General features: G+C 42.4%; 1 protein-coding gene across 3 annotated transcripts in view; it reads left to right on the top strand.

Moving 5' to 3' along the window:
* The first annotated feature begins 1,260 nt into the window (after nt 1–1,260).
* The window catches only part of PGAP6 (post-GPI attachment to proteins 6), a 33,777-nt gene continuing 19,631 nt past the window's right edge, over nt 1,261–15,406 (top strand). The window contains exons 1-2 of one of the 3 annotated variants that reach the window (XM_063430700.1): nt 1,261–1,283; nt 6,304–6,457. In XM_063430700.1, the coding sequence (XP_063286770.1) occupies nt 6,385–6,457 (73 nt within the window). In that variant the 5' untranslated portion in view covers nt 1,261–1,283; nt 6,304–6,384. Of the gene's footprint in view, nt 1,284–2,514; nt 2,586–4,988; nt 5,025–6,303; nt 6,458–15,406 lie in introns of those variants that run through there. The other 2 variants (XM_063430699.1, XM_063430698.1) reach the window with 2 other exon arrangements.

Raw genomic sequence — 15,406 nt, 5'->3', positions numbered from 1 at the left:
AAGTTTGTGGGCTCCATCCAAAGAGCACCATTCTTCTACTGATTAAAAGAAGAACAGGCCTCCCAATCAATGCGAAATGGGCCATCCCAGATTTTTTTTTTACCAGGTGTCCCGCTGGGGTTACCGGTGTGATTGGCAGGCAGACTGGCGTGCATTCATGGCAGGCTGACATGCCAGTTCTTCAGGTGCACCCACCCCCATTCTGTCCGGGTTTGCCCCATTTGAGTAGTGCCAGAGATGCAATTCAGGAAACTGGCACAGATATCCAGATTCACTGGATACCAATAATGGGGGGTATGGAAGCGAGAGATGTTTTTGGGATGTCTTTTTCGGCACACATTTTAGAGGACGTTTGCCATCCTGGCCATGTGAGGGTTTAAATACAAAGAAACTAGTCCTGCGCTCAAGCTCCCATTACTCCTGGGCGGCAGCAATGACCATAGTACACATCAGCCAAAATACATATTGTATAAACCAAAGAAAAAAAAGTTACCTGCGCTCTTTCCACATCCCTATGTATTTTTTGTGTGGGTTTGTGCATGGGCTGGTGGCCCATGCACTCAATGCTCTCCAGGTCTTGACTGGCCCACAGAGATATCTGCCATCGGATTGCATGGTCTGGAGTTTGTAGTGCTGCCAGACTATGATATGTGTGTACGGTGTCCCTGGTGTCTGCCTGGTGAGATGAGCCAGTGACCATGACACACGCTGGTGTCTATGAGTGGTCACTCATGTCACAGTGATGGAGGGTGCAATGATTTAGGAGTTTGCATATGCAGTGTCAACACCATCCACACATCTGGGAATTAAGCACAAGGTATCTAGCAGTTTATACTTGGAGGGTCTCGTTTCCGATCAGATGGGGGGTTCAGTTAGTCTTGCATGACCTCTATTCCTCAATGATTGTTGGGGGATTCAGTGTTGGATAGTAAATCTTTAGAAGGAGTGACGACGGGGCATCCTGAGTGAGTGTTAGAGGACTAGAGTTGAGTATTTAAGAAGTAATTGATTTTCAGGTGAAGGAGAGAAGCATGGCAAATGTGGATTGATAAGGAAAGGATGGGATCAATGAGTGTTATTTTTCTGGAGAGAGGTGCTTCCTAAGTATTTTGTGGGGATTATGTGACTGAAAGAGGTTCAGTGAGTGTTTAACCCCAGCACAACATTCCACATTATCCAGCTGGCTAGTTAAGGATTACGGGAATTGTTATCCACCTTCAGCTGATGGTCAAAGTTGGTGAGAGAGGGACACTCAGTGTTTGGAGTTACCTGTTCACCTAAGAGTGAGTGAAGAAGACTCAGGGAGTGTTTGGTGAGGGATGTACACTCACTGTTTGGATGAGTGGCCTGTTTACCTGTAAGTGAGTGAAGAACACTGAGTTTGGTGGGGAGGAAGGAGAGACACTCCATTTTTGGAGGAGTAATCTCTTTACCTGTTAGTGTTTGAGGAAGAGGGGACACATAGTGATGTGAAGGCTCTGAGTGTTTGGTGGGTGAGGGAGGGAAGAGGACACTTAATGTTTGGAGGAGTGATCTTTTACTTGTGAGTGAGGAGCATACTCCATGTTTGGAGGGGTAACCTGTTTACCTGTGATTGAATGCTCAGTGAGGGAGGAGGATATTCAGTGGAGGGGTAACCTGTTTACCTGTGAGTGAGGGAGGACATTCAGTGACCTGTTTACCTGTGAGTGAATGCTCAGTGAGGGAGAAGGACACTCAGTGTATGGAGGGGCGTCCTGTTTACCTGTGAGTGAGGGAGGAGGACACTCAGTGTTTGGAGGGGTGACCTGTTTACCTGTGAGTGAATACTCAGTGAGGGAGAAGGACACTCAGTGTTTGGAGGGGTGACCTGTTTACCTGTGAGTGAGAGAGGAGGACATTCAGTGTTTGGAGGAGTGACCTGTTAGTCAGTGAGTGTCTGGGTTAGGCTGTGAGTGAGACTCAGTAAGAGAGGAGTGACCTGTTAGTCAGTGAGTGGCTGGGTTATGCTGTGAGTGAGACTCAGTGAGAGAGGAGTGACCTGTTAGTGAGTGGCTGGGTTAGGCTGTGTGTGAGACTCAGTGAGAGGGGAGTGACCTGTTAGTCACTGGGTTAGGCTGTGAGTGAGACTCAGTGAGTGGCTGGGTTAGGCTGTGAGTGAGACTCAGTGAGAGGGGAGTGACCTGTTAGTCACTGGGTTAGGCTGTGAGTGAGACTCAGTGAGTGGCTGGGTTAGGCTGTGAGTGAGACTCAGTGAGTGGCTGGGTTAGGCTGTGAGTGAGACTCAGTGAGTGGCTGGGTTGGGCTGTGAGTGAGACTCAGTGAGTGGCTGGGTTAGGCTGTGAGTGAGACTCAGTGAGTGGGAGGGTTAGGCTGTGAGTGAGACTCGGTGAGTGGGAGGGTTAGGCTGTGAGTGAGACTCAGTGAGTGGCTGGATTGGGCTGTGAGTGGCTGGGTTAGGCTGTGAGTGGCTGGGTTGGGGAGGGTCAGGCTGGGATAGGGAGGGGCCGAGCTCCATGTGCATCCTCGGGGTTTCCTGCTGAGTTGGTCCGGAGAGGGGGAGGTGCTGCCGGGTACAGTGTGTGTGAGCTGCTGACAGCGAGCAGGTCTGTGTGTACCAGTCTTACTATAATGGCTATTAATGATATATTATCTGTATGTACTGTGCATTAACTATGTATACTATGTATTGACTGTTTGTGTGTCTGTACTGTGTATTAACTATGTATACTGTGTGTTGTGCATTAACTATTTATACTGTGTGTGTGTGTGTTGTGCATTAACTATTTATACTGCGTGTGTCTTGTCTATTTACTATATATAATATGTGTGTGTGTACTATGTATTTACTGTATGGTGGGATCTATATAGACTGTGTGTCTGTACTGTTATTAACTATGTATACTGTGTGTGTGTGTGTCCTGTGTATTAACTATGTATACTGTGTATTAACTATGTATACTGTGTATTAACTATGTATACTGTGTCTGTACTGTGTATTAACTATGTATACTGTGTATTAACTATGTATACTGTGTCTGTACTGTGTATTAACTATATAGACTGTGTGTGTACTGTATATTCACTATATAGACTGTGTGTGTACTGTGCATTAACTATATAGACTGTGTGTGTGTGTGTACTGTGCATTAACTATATAGACTGTGTGTGTGTGTGTGTGTACTGTGTATTAACTATATAGACTGTGTGTGTGTGTGTGTGTGTGTGTGTGTACTGTGTATTAACTATATAGACTGTGTGTGTGTGTGTGTGTGTACTGTGTATTAACTATATAGACTGTGTGTGTGTGTGTGTGTGTGTGTGTGTGTGTGTGTGTACTGTGTATTAACTATATAGACTGTGTGTGTGTGTGTGTGTGTGTGTGTGTGTGTACTGTGTATTAACTATATAGACTGTGTGTGTGTGTGTGTGTGTGTGTGTGTGTGTACTGTGTATTAACTATATAGACTGTGTGTGTGTGTGTGTGTGTGTGTGTGTGTGTACTGTGTATTAACTATATAGACTGTGTGTGTGTGTGTGTGTGTGTGTGTGTGTGTACTGTGTATTAACTATATAGACTGTGTGTGTGTGTGTACTGTGTATTAACTATATAGACTGTGTGTGTGTGTGTGTGTGTGTGTGTGTGTACTGTGTATTAACTATATAGACTGTGTGTGTGTGTGTGTGTGTGTGTGTGTGTACTGTGTATTAACTATATAGACTGTGTGTGTGTGTGTGTGTGTGTGTGTGTGTGTGTGTGTGTGTGTACTGTGTATTAACTATATAGACTGTGTGTGTGTGTGTGTGTGTGTGTGTACTGTGTATTAACTATATAGACTGTGTGTGTGTGTGTGTGTGTGTACTGTGTATTAACTATATAGACTGTGTGTGTGTGTGTGTGTGTGTGTGTGTGTGTGTACTGTGTATTAACTATATAGACTGTGTGTGTACTGTGTATTAACTATATAGACTGTGTGTGTGTGTGTGTGTGTGTGTGTGTACTGTGTATTAACTATATAGACTGTGTGTGTGTGTGTGTGTGTGTGTGTGTACTGTGTATTAACTATATAGACTGTGTGTGTGTGTGTGTGTGTGTGTGTGTACTGTGTATTAACTATATAGACTGTGTGTGTGTACTGTGTATTAACTATATAGACTGTGTGTGTGTACTGTGTATTAACTATATAGACTGTGTGTGTGTACTGTGTATTAACTATATAGACTGTGTGTGTGTGTACTGTGTATTAACTATATAGACTGTGTGTGTGTGTACTGTGTATTAACTATATAGACTGTGTGTGTGTGTGTACTGTGTATTAACTATATAGACTGTGTGTGTGTGTGTACTGTGTATTAACTATATAGACTGTGTGTGTGTGTACTGTGTATTAACTATATAGACTGTGTGTACTGTGTATTAACTATATAGACTGTGTGTACTGTGTATTAACTATATAGACTGTGTGTACTCTGTATTAACTATATAGACTGTGTGTGTGTGTGTGTACTGTGTATTAACTATATAGACTGTGTGTGTGTGTGTACTCTGTATTCACTGTGTATACTGTGTGTGTGTGTACTGTGTATTCACTGTGTATACTGTGTGTGTGCCGGGTACAGTGTGCGTGAGCTGCTGACAGCGAGCAGGTCTGTGTGTACCAGTCTTACTATAATGGTTATTAATGATATATTATATGTATGTGTATTAACTATATATTACCTGTATATACTGTGCATTAACTATGTATTACCTGTATATACTGTGTATTAACTACATATTACCTGTATATACTGTGCATTAACTATATATACTGTATGTGCTGTGTATTAACTACATATTACCTGTATATACTGTGTATGTATATACTGTGTATTAACTATATATTACCTGTATGTGCTGTGTATTAACTATGTATACTGTGTGTGTGTGTGTGTGTGTGTACTGTGTATTAACTATGTATATTGTGTGTGTCTGTACTGTGTATTCACTATTTATACTGTGTTTGTGCCGGGTACAGTGTGTGTGAGCTGCTGACAGCGAGCAGGTCTGTGTGTACCAGTCTTACTATAATGGTTATTAATGATATATTATATGTATGTACTGTGTATTACCAAATATTACCTGTATGTACTGTGTATTAACTATTTATACTGTGTGTGTCTTGTCTATTTACTATATAATATATATATGTGTGTGTGTGTGTGTACTATGTATTTACTGTGATTTATACATACTGTGTGTGTGTGCTGTGTATTATAACTATGTATACTGTGTGTGTACTGTGTATTAACTATTTATACTGTGTGTGTCTTGTCTATTTACTATATATAATATGTGTGTGTGTACACTATGTATTTACTGTATGGTGGGATCTATATAGACTGTGTGTGTCTGTACTGTGTATTAACCATGTATACTGTGTGTGTCTGTACTGTGTATTAACTATTTATACTGCGTGTGTCTTGTCTATTTACTATATATAATATGTGTGTGTGTACTATGTATTTACTGTGATCTATACATACTGTGTGTGTGTGTGTACTGTGTATTAACTATGTATACTGTGTGTGTACTGTGTATTAACTATGTATACTGTGTGTGTACTGTGTATTAACTATGTATACTGTGTGTGTACTGTGTATTAACTATGTATAGTGTGTGTGTACTGTGTATTAACTATAAAGACTGTGTGTGTCTGTACTGTGTATTCACTATGTATACTGTGTGTGTGTGTCTCTGTACTGTGTATTAACTATGTATACTGTGTGTGTGTGTCTCTGTACTGTGTATTAACTATGTATACTGTGTGTGTGTGTCTCTGTACTGTGTATTAACTATGTATACTGTGTGTGTGTGTCTCTGTACTGTGTATTAACTATGTATACTGTGTGTGTCTCTGTACTGTGTATTAACTATGTATACTGTGTGTGTGTGTCTCTGTACTGTGTATTAACTATGTATACTGTGTGTGTCTCTGTACTGTGTATTAACTATGTATACTGTGTGTGTGTGTCTCTGTACTGTGTATTAACTATGTATACTGTGTGTGTCTCTGTACTGTGTATTAACTATGTATACTGCGATACTTGTTAGTGTGTGTAAAATAGCACTGGTGGTGCGATACTCTGTTAGTGTGTGTGTGATTTTGCTGGGTATACAGTCTGTCAGTGCTGGTAGTGAGATACTATGCTATTATGGTGTTTACATGTCCTTATACAGGGTAGGATACACCTCTTGTGTATCTGTGTACCGTGGTAGTTGGTGAGGGAGTCAGTATTTACTTTCTGAGCTGCTGTGTGATATCACACTGTATGTCTTTCTAGGAGGTGCCAGTAAGGAGGACGACGATATGCCCGGAGTGAGTTAGTGTCAGCAGTTCCTGATTATCACCCACGTAATACAATATGGGGCTTCCTACAGCCTTGCTCTCCCTGGGACTGTTCAGCTTTCTCACACCAGCTTCAGGGGTTCCTAATGGTGAGTCCACCCCAAACGTTATTGTACAACGCATTCAATTTTTCATGTTGCTACATGTGGTTGAAAGGAGTGTACAGCCTTTGTTTTAATGTTTAAATTGTGAGCAATTTAGCAATCACTATATTTTTGGGGGGCCTTTTGTTTTATTTATGTTTATTATAAAAGCATTTCGATTCACATTTGTGTTACAGATTTAAAACAAAACAAAAAGATCTCATCAAATTATTTAAAGGGACACGATAGTCACCTGAACAACTATAGCTTAATGTATAATACAGCTTATTGTACAGTATACAGCTTATTGTATAATACAGCTTATTGTACAGTATACAGCTTATTGTACAGTATACAGCTTATTGTACAGTATACAGCTTATTGTACAGTATACAGCTTGATGTAGTTGTTCTGGTGAGTATAATAGCTCCCTTCAGGCATTTTCATTCGAACACGGTCATTTCAGAGAAAAGGCCGTGTTTACATTGCCCCTAGGGACACCTCCAAGTGACCCCTCCTTATATGGCCACTGGAGGGGCTTCCTGGCTCAGGGCTGCACAGTAAGCAGCCCTGCCATTCAGCGTCTCCACGATTGATTCAATGCATCTCAATGAGTAGGTGTTGATTGGCCAAAATGGTGCTTGGCCCCGACCCCTTGCTGATTTTAGCCAATCCAATGGTTTCCCTATGGGTTTCCCTATGTCACCAAGGGGCCGGTGCTAGCGTCAGCGGACCTGTGCGCTCTGGAAATAAGGTGAGTTTTAATTCCTTTTAAGGGGGCTAAGGGGGTGGGGCAAGCCAACTAAATGGTGTGTTTAACACTATATGGTGAGGAATACATGTTTGTGTTCCTGAGCCAATAGTGTTCCTTTAACATGATGGTTGGTGTGATGACATCTGGATGCTTAAAAGCAGGTTCCAATGCAATACTAATGCTGTAAATTATAGTTTAAAATACCATAACCACCGCTGCGTACTATAGTGGTTATGATGCCAAGAGTGTCCTTGTGCCCTCTCTTTGAAAGTAGTCTGCAGTGCAGTTCATTGGCTACTACCATAGCAACTTTAGAGGAATTATGCTTGAAGTGTTCCTTTAAGGGACTGTGCGGAGATCTCAGCTGGAAATTGCAATTTTTATGCAAAAATATCCATATTTGGGAAAACTTCTCTAGTTAAGCTTTTGTTTTTTTTTCCCTCTCTCTCTCTCTCTCTCTCTCTTTCCCCCCAGATTGGCTATTTTTGGCTAACAGTAACAATTTCTTGCCAAATCCCTTCTATTTTTCACAGTTTAGAAAACAAACCTCTTAAGTAATTAATTCACTGTTGTGCTTGGAAACCGTGTCATTCTTTTATTTTGATTGGTTTATTCATTAAACTGGTTAAAAGAATCCTCTTGCATACTCCTAGCGATGCACAGAATTTCTGCACTGTTTTTGGAAGAATAAAAGGCGATACATTTATATCAAAAAGTCAGTGTGGAAGTGAGGACAATGTTCATTAAAGGCTCTCTTACCTGTATTAAATTTTTTATAGTTTTTATTGTCTACATATTGAATTCATACAAAACTTTGTTTACATAATTGAGGCTCTGCACCCCCCCTCCCCCCTTTCTTTTCCTTTTTGGAAGGTTGTACTGTAAGAATTGGTAACTTTCTCTCAGTGAGCCTAACTAGTCCAAGGAGCCAGGGGACTGTTACTGCCAGTATCTTGTGTCGGGTTTTTAACCTGCGCATGGTACACGTACTCTTGTTGTATCAGAGTTTACCTGGTCTTTCTTGTGTGTTAGGACTCTAGTTTATATCTCAAATCTTAGAATCCATTTAATAAACCTCTAAAGGGTTAAAGCTTTGCAAAAACAAACAAGGATATGGGTACAGCCGGAAACTCTAACCTTTGAAAGGTAGGCATAACAAACGTTGATATCGCGTGTTTACTTAGGGTTAACATTTTCATCTGACGGGAAGCCAAACATAAATCAATTAATAAAAAACATTTTATAAACAATTTAACATTTTCTTCAGGGTCTTCAGGGTGCTATTAGTTTTCTGAAGACTACAGTATCTAATAAAACATTAACATTTTCCATAACTTGTGTTAAAGGTCCATGAAAGTCACCAAAGCCACTTCATCCCAACGCAGTGGTCCTTTGTTTTTAACTCCGTAATGTAAAATATTGCAAAAAAAAAAACCCCCAAACAAACGTGATGTTGATATTGCTGTGTTAAAGGGACTCTTTAGGCACCCAGACCACTTCAGCTCATTGAAGTGGAGGGGATGAGGGGCACCTGTCAGTTTAACCCTGCAATGGTAAAAATGCAATAATTACCTTCAAGGCTTAACTTCACCTCTAGCGGCTGTTCTCCAGATAGTCACTAGAGGCGCCTCCAGGTCTTTAGACGACTTTTGGCCGCCCGACTGACGCTGGACACCCTCACACTTTGGAAGAAGAAATCCGGCTTCAGCTAAAACCCCATAGGAAATAGGGGGTGTGAGGAGCACTATAGGGACTAATTTTGTATTTCTAGACGATATTTTCCCTTTAAGTTCACGTCAGGAACTATAGGCATTTCCCCAGCACTGACCAAGTAAAACTCTCTCGTCATGCAGAAGCCCCTATGGGTAAACATTGATTCAGTGCTTTCCTATGGGCGATCAGGTCCCCAGTGCCCCTCTATGAGGAGTATTGGATTTGAGCATTATTATTATTATTATTTTAAAGCAACATAAAGAATCATTGTTTATGTTTCTCCACTTTCAATACTACGTTCAGTAACCGAAAAGAGCTGAGCTTATAACAGTGATTGACTGGGAGTTAAGACGGAGGTGCCCATTCTCCCCATTCCTGAATTAAGAAAATAGACAGTATTACTACCTTTAATCCCACAGTGCACCGGTCTTGGCACAGCCGCCACTCCTACCCTGGCTGAGATTATCATTACTGATGATCACAGCCAACCCAATGCATTCGCTTAGAGAATCATGGGGGGGGGGGGGCCATGTTTATTAATCTCTACTCGGCACCAATCATCTTCTCTTAGAGGAGTGTTCAGTGTCTTCGTGCAGGAACCCATCCAGAACGTCCCTCTAGTGACTGATTGTCCAAGTGACAGCCATTAGAGATGGCCTTCGGAAGCGATGTAAACATTGCATTTTATTTACACCGGAACCACTTCATTAGGCTGTAGTGTTTCTCCTGCTTAGAGCGTCCCTTTTTAATATGTTTTGTGCCAAAGCAGGGAAAGGAAGTTTGTCTTGAGTAACGTTGCTCTTTGTATTCAGCCGTCTTACTTATAAAATGTGTTGAAATGCAGGAAAGACAAATAATTTTGCAATGTCACTGTGTACCTTGAATGTGGGTGCTTTGTTCTCTCAGTTAGTTTTGCACTTTATATCCCAGGAACATACTGACATTTAGATGTAACAAGTAGTAATGTCAGTGTAATGACAGGATGAGAGCTTCTGATTGCTGGTAGCTGGAATCATATAATGATTATAATTTAGTTATAGTTTTTTTTTTTTTTTCTTGCTATCAGGGTGACAGTGCCATCAAGTTGGAGTAGCTGACAGTGATGATATGGGGATATAGTTTCCTGGGGAGGGGTTTGGCTATGGGTTCATTGAGATAAAGTTGTTATGGTGCCTGGAGTGTAGCGATTGTACATTATGAAAATGTGTTGAACGTAAATTAAATGTTGGCTGAACTGAGGCAGACCTCAGCGGTCAACCAAGTTACATACACGTGGAAGCTAGCAAGTATCCAAATATTTATTGCAATATTGCAGAGATGCCCCCAAAATAGTAAATATTAAATCTATTCACTACATTTACACGACCTTTAATTTGATTTTGATTACTGATAATACATTTTATGAAAACCCATGCACACATACATAAACATTCTTAGTAAACCTGTATCGCCCAATAATTGACATTATCCCCCACATCTTCGGAACACATCCAAGTTATGATGCTTTAAGGCTGGCAATTCAGAGTTCTATAGCAATTAGGAGCTGCCGTTTGTGTGTCATGTTTTAATCTTGCGAACCTCCTAATATTGTTAAAAACGTATCTCTAATCTTTGGCTCTGGAATAATACTGCGCTCCTATGACTGCGGTGCCACTACAACTCTGTCATATTAATGCTTGACATTTTTGAAAGAACAAAACACTTGATTCTCTGAGTGCGCAGATATATTCTCCAAATTACCCGAAAACCACACCGGGCATTATTTTCAGTGTTTATTTTAATACGCCACAGTAGTCATAGCCCTATAAACTGCAGACTATACACATCCTTTGTTTCAGCCACGTAGATTGCAGGTATCGCTCCCTTTAGATTAAACCCGAGGTTCCTTGTTGCTGGCATACATGGGTGTTAATTTAACCACAACCTATGAACACATTTTAACGTAGTCTCATTGTTGTGCTCATGGAAAGTTCCATGGGATTCAGCTATGCGACTGCCAGTGAAGGGACCAACCATTTGCAGGGCTGTGTGCTCAAATGGCTGATGGCAGGATAGATAATTGCTATTTGCTGTGATTATTGCTTAGCCGATTCCAGTCTCGATTCTCCTTTTCTCAAGGAATCCTTCTGTTGCCGTGCTGCATTGTTCAATGAGAGCAGTGTCTCGGATGAGTCCACTCTGTCTATCTAGAGATAGCGGGTGAATGCTTTACCTTGAACAATAAGTCATTGTCGCACAGTAAACTGATCAGTCAGCGCTTTGCGTCTGGGCCTCGGAGTCTGTAACAAATGTCAAGCAGAGAGGAGTATGGCAAATCAGGAAAGAAAATATAAAAAATTATAATGTTATACCTTAAATGAATTTTTAAAAGTCACTAAGGTGTTAATTGCCGTCATTCAAAGTTCATTTAATTTTTAGATCAAAATAGCTGACCCACCCTCTATTCTAGTGCTCTAACTGCTTAGCTGTAACCAATCGACCTGAACACCCAATGGTTACTGTCTCGTGCAACTACCTGCACTTCTGTAGTTTTCTATTACCAGTCCCAATCTATGTCTGCTACTTCTAAAGGAAATATAATCTTACCGTTTCATTTATATTCTGCTATTACAAAAAGTGCAGCTCTCTCGACATTTTGTGTTTTGACAACTCTTCTTTAATGATACATATCTTCTCTTGTTTAATGTTTCTGCAAGCCTGTTTGTTTTCTACACTACAAAAAAATATATAATTATATATAATGTAAATAAAATAATTAAATCGCAGAACCACGGACATGGCTGACTGAGGGTTTTTCCAGTTCAGTTTAGGGGTGTGGACATTTTTCTATTTTAATTTCTTTTTAAATCTGCTTGTCCAAGGAACTAAAGCAGTAGCCCATCACAATGATGTATTTGTCATGATACACAAAATAATTTCTGTTTGGGGCCCTTTGCCTAGAGCCCTGGACATGGCTACTCACCAAGTTCTTGCGAATTAAATCCAAGTGGAGGAACGGACAAAAAGGCTGATTTGGAAAACATTCTCAAACTCCGCTATGGTCCCAAACCTTTGCCTTGGTTTTCCCATTGAGATTCAGTTTGTGAGAATTCAGAGTTTTTGGTGAATAACCCTGAGTGTCTCACCCAGTGTTCCACGCCAAAGTGTGCTTGGTGTGTACCGGCTGTCGCTAGTTATTAATTTGTTAAAACGATATCACACTAGTGTCATTTTAGACTTTTTAGAATTGAGGTGCACCCCCACCTTGTTTCATGTGTCTGTGTGTGCTCAATGCAAACCTCTTATACGTTTCTTGGGGGTGTTTAGTTACCTATAGGACGTCCCACAAGTCTGTTTCTGTGTGACTGTGGCTTTGTTTCTTCACTTTTTCTCACTATGAATACTGTAGTAACAATTAGAATGGAAACGTTTTGGATCTGTATGTTGTGGTCATTCTGACATCTTTCGCTGTCATTGCTCTCTACTTAAAGGACCACTATAGTGCCAGGAAAACATACTCGTTTTCCTGGCACTATAGGGACTCTAGGTCCCCCCCACCCTTAGGGTCCCCCTCCCGCCGGGCTCCCTCGCGGTGGGAACTCATCGCCTCCATTCCCCGTCTTCGGCTGAATGTGCAAGCGCCGCGCGCGCATTCAGCCAGTCTCATAGGAAAGCATTCTGAATGCTTTTCTATGGACGCTGGCATCTTCTCACTGTGAAAATCACAGTTAGAAGAGCGGAAGCGCCTCTAGCGGCTGTCAATAAGACAGCCGCTAGAGGCTGGATTAACCCATAGGTAAACATAGCAGTTTCTCTGAATGTTTACAGCAGAAAGGGTTAGTCCTAGATGGACCAGGCACCCAGACCACTTCATTAAGCTGAAGTGGTCTGGGTGCCTATAGTGGTCCTTTAAACCCTGTAAATATTGGTTAATGTTTTTTTTTTTAATGTTAATTGGTTGTTTGGGATTGTGATTATCACGGATGTTACTCACTGTACTGTAATAACCTCATGATTAATCAAATTGCTAATGGCTCACCACACCTTCCCTGTTTCTCATGTCCTTCTTCTCTTATTTTACTTGCATGTTTTCCCTTTCTCTGTTTTGTGGTCTTATTCCGAAACTGCACAGGGTTGAGAATGAGATTTATTTAGAAAAAAATTACAGCTAGGCCCAAAAGCTGAGAAGTAGCTCACAAAAACTCCATGTGAATGTACATCTCTGGTGACATCCTATCCCGAATGTTTTGACTTTTATTCTCATAAACATCGACAGAAACTTGTTAGCCCATAGGGTAAGGTTAAAGTAAAAATATTGATGTCCAAAGAACCTGTGGTTGTAGTGGTTTTGCTGTTTAGAGTGCCCTGCTCTGTCCCCTTATTTAATATAAAAACGTTTAGAAATTGTTTGATATGTTAATCAATGCCATTTGTTAAGAGTGCTTGGGATTAGTGATGTCGCGAACACAAAATTTTCGGTTCGCGAACGGCGAATGCGAACTTCCGCAAATGTTCGCGAACCGGGCTAACCGCCATAGACTTCAATGGGCAGGCGAATTTTAAAACCCACAGGGACTCTTTCTGGCCACAATAGTGATGGAAAAGTTGTTTCAAGGGGACTAACACCTGGACTGTGGCATGCCGGAGGGGGATCCATGGCAAAACTCCCATGGAAAATTACACAGTTGATGCAGAGTCTGGTTTTAATTCATAAAGGGCATAAATCACCTAACATTCCTAAATCACAATGGATATGGGTTGACACCTGACATATGACATATTGACACCTTGACATATGGATTGACAACTGTCCTCAGACCCTGATACACACTGACACAGAGCAGAATAGGGACTGTTCCCCCTACATAGGGTCACTTGGCAGATATAGATTGACACCTGTCCTAAGGATCCCTGATACACACTGACACAGAGCAGAATAGGGGCTGTTCCCCCTACATAGGGTCACTTGGCAGATATGGATTGACACCTGTCCTCAGAGACCCTGATACACACTGACACAGAGCAGAATGGGGACTGTTCCCCCTACATAGGGTCACTTGGCAGATATGGATTGACACCTATCCTAAGGATCCCTGATACACACTAGGGGGGGGGACACCTACTCTCCTCCCCCCGCCCCCACCCCTGCGTGGTGAGTGGGGGCCATAAAAATAATGAGGGGGGGGACCTACTGTCCTCCCTCCCGGCCCCCACCCCTGAGCGTTGGGTGGGGGCCCTAAAAAAAACAATAAGGGTGGGACCTACTGTCCCCCCCAGCCCCCACCCCTGAGTGGTGGGTGGGGGGCCCTAAATAAAAATCCCCCTCCCCCCAATCAAAGGTGACTAGGGGTCCCCAAGCCCCTAGTCACCCACCCCAAAAAAGTTACCCCCTACCTACCCCCCTCACCCTAAAAAAATAGTGAAGGGGGAATAAAATAACTAACCTGTAAAGAAAAATTCAACTTACCATTTGATGTCTTCTTTTTTCTAAAATCTTCTTTTTTCAACCCCAAAAAAGGCCAAATAAAAAGCCATAAGAACCGACGCAACCGACAGTAGGTCCTCCCCCCATTGTGATTTATGGCCCCCACCCACCACGCAGGGGTGACGTCCAGGGGGGAGGACAGTAGGTCCCCCCCCCCTCATTATTTTTATGGCCCCCACCCACCGCGCAGGGGTGGGGGTGGGGGGAGGACAGTAGGTCCTCCCCCCATTGTGATTTATGGCCCCCACCCACCGCGTAGTGGTGGGGGCGGGGGAGAGGACAGTAGGTGTCCCCCTTCAGTGTGTATCAGGGTCCCTGAGGACAGGTGTCAATCTATATCTGCCAAGTGACCCTATGTAGGGGGAACAGTCCCTATTCTGCTCTGTGTCAGTGTGTATCAGGGATCCTTAGGATAGGTGTCAATCCATATCTGCCAAGTGACCCTATGTAGGGGGAACAGTCCCTATTCTGCTCTGTGTCAGTGTGTATCAGGGATCCTTAGGATAGGTGTCAATCCATATCTGCCAAGTGACCCTATGTAGGTGGAACAGTCCCTATTCTGCTCTGTGTCAGTGTCTGGAGGGAGTATCTGCAGTAACACAGGGTGTCTGGAGGGAGTATCTGCAGTAACACAGGGTGTCTGGAGGGAGTATCTGCAGTAACACAGGGTGTCTGGAGGGAGTATCTGCAGTAACACAGGGTGTCTGGAGGGAGTATCTGCAGTAACACAGGGTGTCTGGAGGGAGTATCTGCAGTAACACAGGGTGTCTGGAGGGAGTATCTGCAGTAACACAGGGTGTCTGGAGGGAGTATCTGCAGTAACACAGGGTGTCTGGAGGGAGTATCTGCAGTAACACAGGGTGTCTGGAGGGAGTATCTGCAGTAACACAGGGTGTCTGGAGGGAGTATCTGCAGTAACACAGGGTGTCTGGAGGGAGTATCTGCAGTAACACAGAGTGTCTGGAGGGAGTATCTGCAGTAACACAGGGTGTCTGGAGGGAGTATCTGCAGTAACACAGGGTGT

This window comes from Pelobates fuscus, chromosome 8, assembly GCF_036172605.1.
Source record: "Pelobates fuscus isolate aPelFus1 chromosome 8, aPelFus1.pri, whole genome shotgun sequence".
NCBI classification, from domain to species: Eukaryota; Metazoa; Chordata; class Amphibia; order Anura; family Pelobatidae; genus Pelobates; species Pelobates fuscus.
This window is presented reverse-complemented; position numbering and strand designations above follow the sequence as displayed.